At 35.7% G+C, this 10,954-nt stretch overlaps 1 protein-coding gene across 3 annotated transcripts in view; it reads right to left on the bottom strand.

The window, feature by feature from the left end:
• The window catches only part of LOC131060365 (uncharacterized), a 237,039-nt gene extending 229,970 nt beyond the window's left edge, over positions 1 to 7,069 (bottom strand). For 2 of the 3 annotated variants that reach the window (XR_009372348.1, XM_057993547.2), the window contains exon 1: positions 6,837 to 7,069. Coding sequence is in view for 2 of the 3 variants with exons in the window: in XM_057993547.2 (XP_057849530.1) it covers positions 6,837 to 6,974 (138 nt within the window). In the remaining variant the exon portion in view is untranslated. The remainder of the gene's footprint in view (positions 1 to 6,836) is intronic. The other variant, XM_057993548.2, reaches the window with a different exon arrangement.
• Between the last annotated feature and the right edge of the window lie 3,885 nt (positions 7,070 to 10,954).

The following is a 10,954-nucleotide window of genomic DNA, read 5'->3' on the forward strand; positions in this document are numbered from 1 at the left end:
TCTTGATATTAGAAGCATCATAATATCCCCCCGTGGCTTTACCTAGTTTCCCTCTCTCCTTCTCTTTACGCGGGAAAAGCTTAACAGCATTATTCGACAATTTCAAGTCTCTAAAGAAGTTAAGTCCGGAATGAGGCATACCTGGGGTGTTACCGTCGAAATGAGTTCCGCATCCAGCTTAAACCTAACCCCATGAATTTTGAAGGAGTTGTTTGACCAGTTTTCTGTAACTTTAGTGACCACTAGATTAACTCTGCCCTTATCATAGTCGATAAATTTTTCCATGAAGGACGTCAAGAATCCTTTCTCCAGCTTTGTCCACACCTTAGGCATCTCCTTCCATCTAGAAGTATTATTAGGTTCCTCTCTCCTTAGATCCCCCTCCATTTTTGAATTCGATTTACTATTTCTCTGCTTCTGCAACTTCAGAGCTTTCTTCCAAATGACACTCGACTTTTTGAAAATGCGAACCCACAAAGCGTGCGAGAGGTTAATATTGTTGATTAAGACTCTGTACTTCTGACGTGTCATCATAACCTTTCTAAAACTTTGAAGATTACTCATTAATTCCTTCATGATTACCATACCATCCATCTTTCCCCATAAATCTGTCCTTTCTGATTAGTTCTTTAATATTAAAATCAATATTCACTTCCCCTTTCCAAATATTTTGAACTTCGGAAATCACACCAAGATTCACTAACCCATCCGCTACAAAAAAATTTTCCCTAAATACATGACTAATGATAATATTTTTAAAGCTTGAAATTATTTCTCTAGCTTTAAAAATCATATTTTCAATAGTCCATGATGGCTCAATTTCTCCCTTAAGACATTTAATTATGTTAAGCGAATCTCCTTCTAGCCATAGATTATCATGATTGAGATTTTTTGCTATAATTATAGCATTCAAAGCCGCTGAAGCTTCAGCATAATGACTTGTTTGATTACCCAAAGGGCCAGCAACTGCCACAAGGCAACTACCAGCAGAATTCTTGACTATGCCCCCATATCCAGCTTTCCCCAGGTTCCCCTTAGAAGCCCCATCAAAGTTGGCCTTAATCCATCCCTGGGGAGGAAAACACCAAAAAATACCATCCCTACCCTTATCCTTTTTATATTTGTTATTGGATAGGTTCCAACTTTCATTAAAGTCATCTTTAGCAATTAAACTATTATCAGTTCCATAAAGACATTCAAAGATCCCTCTATAGATTTTATCCACCACCACTTCAGGGTTCGCACTTTTATCCCTAAAAATCTTATTGTTTCGCTCCTTCCAGATGCTCCATATGACAGTAGGGAGGGTAAGTTTCCAAAGCTCAACATTCTTAGAGTTGGAACTAGGGCAGTACCATTGCTGCCAAAACTCTTCCAGGGAATTCGGAAAAACCCAGCTCAATTTCCATCTTCTAAAAATAATGTTCCAAATTTCCTGACTGAAAATACACTTGTAAAGAATGTGACAAGCAGACTGCCAAACTAGTTATTGTTATTACTACCATAGACAGCTATATATGTTTGCCTGAGATTAAGGGGTGTATGCATACATTTGCAAGCTTAAAGCTTGATTGATTGTACTTGGAAATTGCATTCAATAAAGGAGGAATAAGTTGCAGGCCATTGTTTGATGACATGTCTATGATAATAGCAGTTTGCATGCCAAGTGTTTGTGAAAATGTCTCTTGGTTGTAGGTGCACATTTTTCATTTGAAATTCATATATATGCATTGGAAAAATCAAAAGAAGTCATTAATGCATTGAGTTTATAGTTTAGATATAATAGAAATCGTTTTCAAAGCATTTCTTGTGCCTTGGTGTATAACACACAAAGTTATCAGACTGATAACTCAGACCAGCAAGTTAGGAGATTGTATGTGAATTGTTTGACAATATTCCTTGTGATTAAAATGGTAATATTACATCAAATTGGACAAGGAATATTACAAACACACTCAAAACAGATGTAGTATCACTGCCATGTCTAAATGTATACAAAAGCATCAGGGGCTATCATTAGTCACATTCTAGACATTTACATGGTAGATTATTTGCTCTAATAAGGTGCTTGACGTTGAGTATTGTAAACCAGTTTATAGGCACAAAGTAACAACCAAAATAGGGGTGCACTAAGCACTGGATACAGTTTGTATCGAGGTTAGTAATTAGTCTTTGCAATGATATCGGTTTAAACACCTTAGGGAAGCCCCCCTTGGTTTAGTAGAGCCAAATGTGTAGAGGGTCCTACCCACCTCAGTAACTAGTCCTCAGTTGCCCAACTTAAACCTAGGTTTTGTGGCATCCTTCCCAAGTTTGACAATCTTGGCACTTGGAAGATCATCCAGCCTTCAGGATTTCAAACTTACACAAATCACCCTACAAAATAGCATTATTGCCAGGAATATTTTAAATCAGTCGTTGCTTCTGAAGTGTTAACCTGATCCATTTATTAAAAACCTATGAAATTTGTTTGCCAATTTCAACCAATAGAATTGTGTTTGGGAGAGTTTGATTGCCAATCAACTCACACCAACAAAATGGTATTATTGTTGAGGAGGAATCAGTCATTGCTTGGTTGTAGGCAATTGGAAACATTTTGAAGACCTCTGCAATTTAGAAGCAGCAGAGTTACCAGCTTGGGTAAGTTGATAGCCAATAAATTTACATCCAACAAAATGGTGTTGTTGTTGGGAAAAGAAAAGATCTCAATTTTTTTTCAAGAACCCTAGTAATACAGTCATATGAAGTTGTTCACGTTTTGTTGTGTGTCGGAGTTGGCGTCTTGTGATCTCACACCAACAAAATGGCATCATTGCTGAGGAGATTAATCTTTTTTCTCATCCTGAAAGCTTTTGCGACTCATAACAGAGAAATATTCTTGCCTAGTATTTGAAATTTTAGCTGTTGGGAAAATATTTTTCTCTTCCAAGTGAAAAGTGGTGAGTCTATTTAATTCAAAGTTTCAAACCCAAAATTCGCAGTTAGATCAAAAAGCTTTGGGATGGAGTTAAGAGAGAAGCTCTATTACCAACAAGAAGAAGATGTTGCTTCAATCAATGCATTAAGATATCCATCATGGGAAGCTCAAAACTGTGATAAGTCATTCGGACCTACCTACCATTTTTCAGAAGTTAGTTCAATGAGTAAAAATGATGTATGCTCTGATTCAAGAGATCAATACCTATTTACTTAAGAAAACTCAACTAATAGCATAATCAGAAAACAAGGAAACATGTATAGGTTTGATTATGAAGAAAGAATTGATGTGATTGTTGGTAGAAGAAATAGGGATAGACACTATGATGGATGGTCCTTATCATCATACCACTTCTTCTGCCATATCATATAGTCATGAGACTCATGACTATGAATTAGAAGAATTTATAAATCAACTCAAAGAGGAGACTCATAAACAAATGGCAATTGTTGAAATGCAAGGGGCTCAATTAAAAAGAGATGCTATACTTCTTGGAAGGATGAACAAGGATGGAAACAATGTGAAAACAAATTGGCATGAGTTATGTAGACATATGATAGTAGCAAATATCCTCTTCCTCCCAAGATGCTATGCAGAGAAGAAGTTGAATACGAAGAGGTAATGTTGTATCACCTTGAACAGCAATATCAACAACTTCTTGCAAAGCTTAGGTAGCAAGAAGCTCAAGTTGCCAACTTCAAGAATCAAATGCCCTCTCAATGAGAAGAAAGGAAGGTCTTCCCTATGAAGAGGATTGTTCTCAGTACTATGAAAATGAGGATGATCGGTATGGTGCATCAGGATATGACTCCATGGAAGGAGAAAATGAGTCTAATGAGTATGAAGTGACTGATCCAGAATTGCAGGATGAGCATAGTATTGATAAAGAACAATATAAATTGTTCGCTCATAACATGCAACATCCCAAGGAACTCATTCAATTATCCCAATAGTCCAATTCACCATGTGAAGGCATGACATCCCATGTAGATGCAACAATGGTGCAAGTAAGAAATGAATACCAATTAAGAGTTGTACATGTGTCTGCATTAAATAATGATATTGCTGCTAGATAAAACATAATTTCCATGGCCAATAACAAGAGATCACAACAGGCAGAGAAAGAAATCATGAACAACAATGTTATCGGGAAGGTGACAAAGAAAAGAAAGATTCACTGCAACAATGGATAGTGAAGAAGAAAGAGATACCAACAACTCATGAATGTGAAGTTCCAAAGGTATAAATTCTATGTTCTGTAGCATTTCGGGGACGGGGACGGGATGCATTTCCCTGGCGTCCCCTAGAGGGCCATTATTAGGGGATGGCGATATACAAATTTTTAAATATATATATATGAATTTTTCAAAATATATTAATATATTATAGAGAGAGAGAGGAAAAGAGAGAGATATGTCAATAACTGATAACAACAATATCATTTGTAAATAAATCTTGAGGGTGGTAGTACAACAGCATAATAAATTTCAATAAAGCATTATAACAGCAGTCTCAAACATCCAAAAACCATGGTCTATCAACATCCAAAAGTCTCAAACATCAAAATACAACGGTCTATGAAACTAAGCCTCATTTGAACTATCAATATGCAAAGACTTAGGACCATCTAAGTCACTATCACCCTCTACCAGAAGTGGATCATCCAATGGTAGCCCAACCAATCCTAGTTGTTGGGTTAGTGGTTTAATTGGTTTTAACTCTTTATTCATTTTAGGGTTCCTTTGTGGTTTAGAAGTCCTTGTTGTTGAGACATGGACCAGCTAGGACTCGAACCTAGGACCTTCCATAACGTTGTTGGAGTGCTCTACCAATAAGCTATTGGCCCCTCTTGGACCAGTCCATCGTCGGTCCGGATGTGGCTTATTTCCAACACCAACACCCCCCCTTAAGCCACACCTCTCGTGTGCTTGGGGCTCCTAGCCTGGACCTAGCTCTGATACCATGTTGAGACATGGACCAGCTAGGACTCGAACCTAGGACCTTCCATAACATTGCTGGAGTGCTCTACCACTAAGCTACTGGCCCCTCTTGGACCAGTCCATCGTCGGTCCGGATGTGGCTTATTTCCAACACCAACACTTGTGGGCACCCCACAAAATAATAGAAGCAAAGAAAAAAAATTTTAAAAACTATTTTTTTTTTTTTGTAAATGAAATCATTCCAAACTGCAGGAGATGGCTAGCCGTTTTGGGGATGAGGGGACACCAAGGGGATGTCCCCTTGCCATCTCGGGGATGACGAAATGTCCCCAAATGGCTGGGAGCATTTCTTGGTGTTTCCTAGGATTTTTGGTCAAGCGGAGACGGAAAGGGGATGTCCCCTTGGCATCCCCCCGTCCCCAAAACAGCAGGGGAAGGGGACGCCAGGTTTTGGAGCAAGGGACGCGTCCCCCTGTTACGTGAGACACAATTAGTTCAACCCCACCATTGAGAGTGCAATGTATATACAAAGAGGAAGATGTATGCACAAGTGAAAATCAAGTGAATCAACTCTTGAGGCTGATTATACAGAATATATGCATGAAGATTATGTAAAGAAGAACAAGAAACTTCTTTCTTGTTTGATGTACTGCCCTAGTTTGTCCCTATTATCATTGAAGAATCTAATGTCTGTTTGCATGAGATGACTTAGATGTGGTTACACTTGGTAATGGAATTCTCGAGACAAATATTTGTCCAATCAATGGTTTCCAAATTGTAGACCTTTCCTCTGATGATTACGAAGTCAGTGATCATGTGGGGAAAAATGAGAACCTATTTCTTTGGTGCAAGACTTGTCTCCCTCATGCAGATTGTGCTTCAATTAGGTTGCCAGATATTATTGTTGCAATGATTGAAGAAGAAGAAAGGTGTCATAAATCTGATTTTAATTTTTAACAGGATGTATGACAACTACCCGGATGAGTTTGAAAAAAAGAGACAATCTAAAGAACTTGATTCTTCACTTGAGGTGTTTCATAAAAATGATCTTTGTGTCTCATAACCTCTTGTAATATGCAGAAAATTCAGGTTGGGATGGAAGAGGATATGTGCAAATCTAGCTTGGGAAGGAAGACGATGCTGGATATCAAATAGAATTGCTTTGTGGCTGCATTGGAAAATGGGCCATCGCATCTGAATATTTTGATTTCTAGCGAAGTAAAAAGTTCCTAGAATACTCTGGAGAGGAATGATCTGGAAAGAAAATAATCACATGCTGGATAAGAAGAAAACTCATTGGAATGTTCTAGATAGGAAGTGTGAAAAAGGTTAAAACAGTACAAATAAACAGTAGTTTAACAAAATTCTATGTGAAATGAGAGTAATTCAAATGACGTTATGTTTAACAAAATTCTATGTGAAATGAGAGTAATTCAAACTAAATTTTAATACCCACTCGTGGTTAGTAAAAATAAAAAATATAAATATAAATTAAAAATCCATTTAAAATGCCCGTGAAAAGCATTCCATTAGTTGGCATAAACCCTAAACAAAATAACTTCAAATGACATCAATTAACAGATTAGCCCAACTGGGTGCAAAGAGCACCTTATGCCCGATAGATCTTTATTGACATATCCACCTCTAAAAAGGCTGCCATGTCACATAATTCTAAGATAGTTTACTGCTCAACTAAGAACCCATTATTTTTCAGCTATAAAACTCATTTGTGGTAGTTATGATAAAAGTTAAATTGCCTGTAAGTCAGAGTTACATTTAACTACGAATGCTTAATGCCGTATACTAGCTACTAAATCATGAATTCTTTTCCTATGGAAAATATAAGATTGCAATGCAATAATTTTGTTGTATACAAAAAATATTATAGAGAACAGAGAAGAAATAATTTAACTGCTTGCCTTTTCTAAGTCTATAAGAGGCATGGTTATGGAGCAGAACTGGTCGAGAGTAATGGACTTGGGCTTATGAGTGGCATCATCAGACCTGGGCTTCCTTGAAGAAGAACCATTCTTTTCAGTGCCCTCTGAGCTTGCCATTTTTGTTAACTTTTTGCACTGCTCGCTTATCTTCGACAAACAATGTGCAGTCTGGTTAAATTTACGCTTTCTTTGGGGCTTCTGGAAAAAAAAATTAATGAGCGGTGACCTTATATTATATTTATATTTAAAATTGCGAATACTTTATTTTATAAGATGCACATTTAATCGTATTTACTAATTAATTAATAAAAATAAAAATATAGTGATCTTATTTTCAATTAATAAATAAGGTCAAATGTGCATTCTGATCTCTGAATAAACGATATGGATCGAAATTGGCGAGGTCGTGAATGTGGAACTTCAGGTTTAAGTTACTGAAAAGGTTTGACATAATATTTTAGATTTTTTAATTATAGAAAATGTGAGAAACAAATAACTGAAATAAAACTGTAGTCATGAAAATTGCATATAATCATTTTTTCCCTTCATTTTGGAATATATATATATTTGTGTGTGTGTGTGTGTAAAACATATATATGTATATATATAACATACCATATATGTATACATATATGATATGTATATGTATATATATGTATGTATCTATATGTATGCATATATATGTTACACACACACACACACACACACACACACATATATATATATGCTTATATATTTGTAATTAGGAAAATGGAAATAAGCATCAAAGCACATAAATTAGCTAACCACAAAAGCTAAAATGCAGTGAAAATTTATCCAAATACATTCAATGAAAGAATGAAAGCAAAACACTAAAATAAATATGCAAACCATCACAAGGTGTTTCCTTCATTGACTTCCATTGGCTTTCTTTCTCCTCCAAATAGCTTGTTTTGTGGATCTCACCTATAAGTGCAATAAATAAGCAAGAAAGCAAGATTGTAAGATGATTTTGACAATGCGAGGATACTAGAAAATGTGGTTCTCAAATTCCAAATTGTAAATGTGTTGAAAGCAAAACATATTGCGACATAGAAGACATGTTAAAAATTAGGTTAGCGACACAGGAGTGATGACCAATTTTGAGTGTCTACATTTTGCCCCTCTTTGAGACAATGCGATTATGAGAATTGTTTCAAACAAAATTGAAAAATAAAGTCCTGCCCCAACAAACTAGGGGATGGAGGTAGGATGCCCCCTTGAGAGATTGTTTATGGATGAAAGAAATGAATGATCTTTCGAAAGAAGAAAAGAAATGTTAGAAGGAGAAAATATGATGAAAGAGAAAAGTGTTAATAGGAAGGGAATAATGTTAATGGAGTGTAGAAAGAGGGTTGATTGGTATCAAATGAAGAAATTCTTGATTGATCAGATAGAATAGATAGCATGAGAATGATTGATTTGATGAATAGAGAGAAGGATTGATGGGATAGAAGAAATGTTAGCTAGAAGAAACGCAAGTGAGAACTAAATAATGATTAATGTGATGAAATCTTGCTTTCACAAATTCAAATAGTAAGTGAGAACCTTTATTTTGATATGACAAAATGGATGTGGCGCACCATGGCAATGAAGGCCAGGTTGATTATGCAATCCCTTTGCGTAAAACAGACATATTGTAGACAAGGAATGGTTCAACCATCCTAAGACATTATGTGTATTTGCCCTTGAATGTTATGAAACACTCCACAAACAAAAAACGAAAAAACAAGAAAGACCATGAGCCATCCCGGCCACTCTAAATCACTTAGTTACATCATCGAGCAACATAGGAACATGATCGAAGATGAATCAATGAAAGATAAGATACACAAATTCAAACAAGTTAAACAACCATTCTGATCTTGTAGTCAAAGCTGATAATGTTTGTTTGATGGTAGGACAATCATGCTACCTATTTTCAGGGAATGCAGTACCCTGTCTAAGACAGGACACAGTCTGGTTTTGAGTATACTGCACCCTGTATAACACCCATGATAATGTTGACAAAGAACCGATAATATTGATGTTGTTTTGATTGATAAGACAAGTTGACCAATTTGAATGCTTGGTTGATTGAAAAGTTCATCTATTAATGCATGATTTGTTAAGCGCGGTGTTGTAACATGTTATATGTTTGTTATCTACACAAATGTTTGTCTATGTACAAAAGAGATATTTTATTGGTGAAATGAAACAAAAGCGATTGTTTTTGAATTTTTAATATTTTAAAAAATTTAATAAGGAATTTGAGCATAAGATTCATAACCTATATTAGCTAACCACAAAAACTAACGGGCTAGGAAAAAAATCCCAATACATGCAATAGAAGAAGGAAAAGCAAGATTCCAACATAAACATGCAAACCGTATGAAGAAAACTTCTTCCCTGACCTCCATTGTTTTGGATTTTTAATGTTTTCCAATTTTTAGGGTTTTTGAATATATTTGATTTTAAGAGCTTTTTTCAGGACATTTTATGAATGTTTTTGGGATTATTTTAGGTCATTTTTCAAGACATTTTATGAACATTTTTTTGAATTATTTCAAGACATTTTTTGATTTTTTTTTTTTTTTAATTTCAAGACATTATTTGATTTTTATAGATTTTTTCAGGACTTTATTTAATTTTTAGTGATTTTTGCCCCCAATGTCTAGCAAGGCAAGGGATATGACATATGGACAAATAAGCTTGCTAAAATGATGGTGGATAAAGAGAAGACAAAGGCCATTTATTATGAAGACAAAGTGGATACAATTTCCAAGGGCTATCATGCGATGAGATAATGGATTGGATATGACAATGTAAAGAAAATAAAACGACATGAGGAACATGTCAAAAGGTTTTTGAAACCATGTTTTGCATTTTATGTCCTTATGTCAAATCAAGATCAAGGGATAGAAAAGAGTGTATGGACAGTGATCGGATATGGATAGGATAAGCAAGATAAAGAATGGGCAAGGGACATGAATAGGATAAGGAATATGGACGGAAGGTCGCAATAAGCCAATGAATATGGATGAAAGGTTGTAATAAGCCAATGGATAAAGACCAAAAGCTATGGTAGACTAAAAATTGTGAACCGGATGCATGACATTCATGAAGATCCTCAGCCTTGTCAAGATCAAAGGTGGAAAAGGGAATATGGACATGAGGGATGATAGGATAATGAAACATGCCCCCAAGTATGGAATGCAAAAAGTTCATAGATTACACATAATGCCTATTTGTCGGGTTTTCATCATGGTACTTGCCCAAGGCGCCTATTTGTCAGGTTTTTACCAATGGACAAATTATTTTTCTTTATTTTTTTCTTTGTCTTTTTCCTTTTTTTTATTATTTTTTTTTGGATTTTGACATTTTAGTTGAAAATAGACACATGATAGGGGATGGAAGAAGGACTCAAGCATCTTGTTGTTTGGATAGTAGCCTTGAAAAAAAATGGACCATGACCTTTAAAAGTATGCTCAAAGATGTTGGTAGGATAAGGACATGGAAAATGAGATGAAACTAAGTCAAGGATTTATGCAAAGGATTGGACCAAAGGGTTGAAAGGATGGAAAATATGCATTGGATAAAGGATAGGGTATTGGAAGAATTGGGCTTGAGCGGATGGAAATATTGGCAAGATCAACATTGGCACACACGTTGAGCGGCGATGGACTGATGGAGGAAAAATGGATTTTGGATATTGAGATTTTGATGGAGGAAAGGCTAGGGATTTTGGGACATAATGACATCAAATGGATGATGGAGTAATAGATTTGAAAGGTTTGGATGGAGAAACCACAAATTTGGATGCCAATTTTGATGTTTCTTTAAACTGTTGTGCTTCAAGGAGCCGCTTGGGAATCCACATGGTTTTTTATTTTTCATACTTTTGTAGTTCCTTACAATGCATTCCTTGCACAAGGGATTTAGGAACCCAAATAGATTTTGACTTTTCTTTATTTTTCTCAGTGGGCCTTTGTGTCCTTTTAGACATTTATTTTTCTTTGTTTTGACATGTCGATTAGATTGGACATGTTGATCCTTGACTGTACATGGATTGTTGCACTTATAACTTTTATGCTTGGCAT

The sequence above is a fragment of the Cryptomeria japonica genome, chromosome 4 (assembly GCF_030272615.1).
Source record: "Cryptomeria japonica chromosome 4, Sugi_1.0, whole genome shotgun sequence".
NCBI classification, from domain to species: Eukaryota; Viridiplantae; Streptophyta; class Pinopsida; order Cupressales; family Cupressaceae; genus Cryptomeria; species Cryptomeria japonica.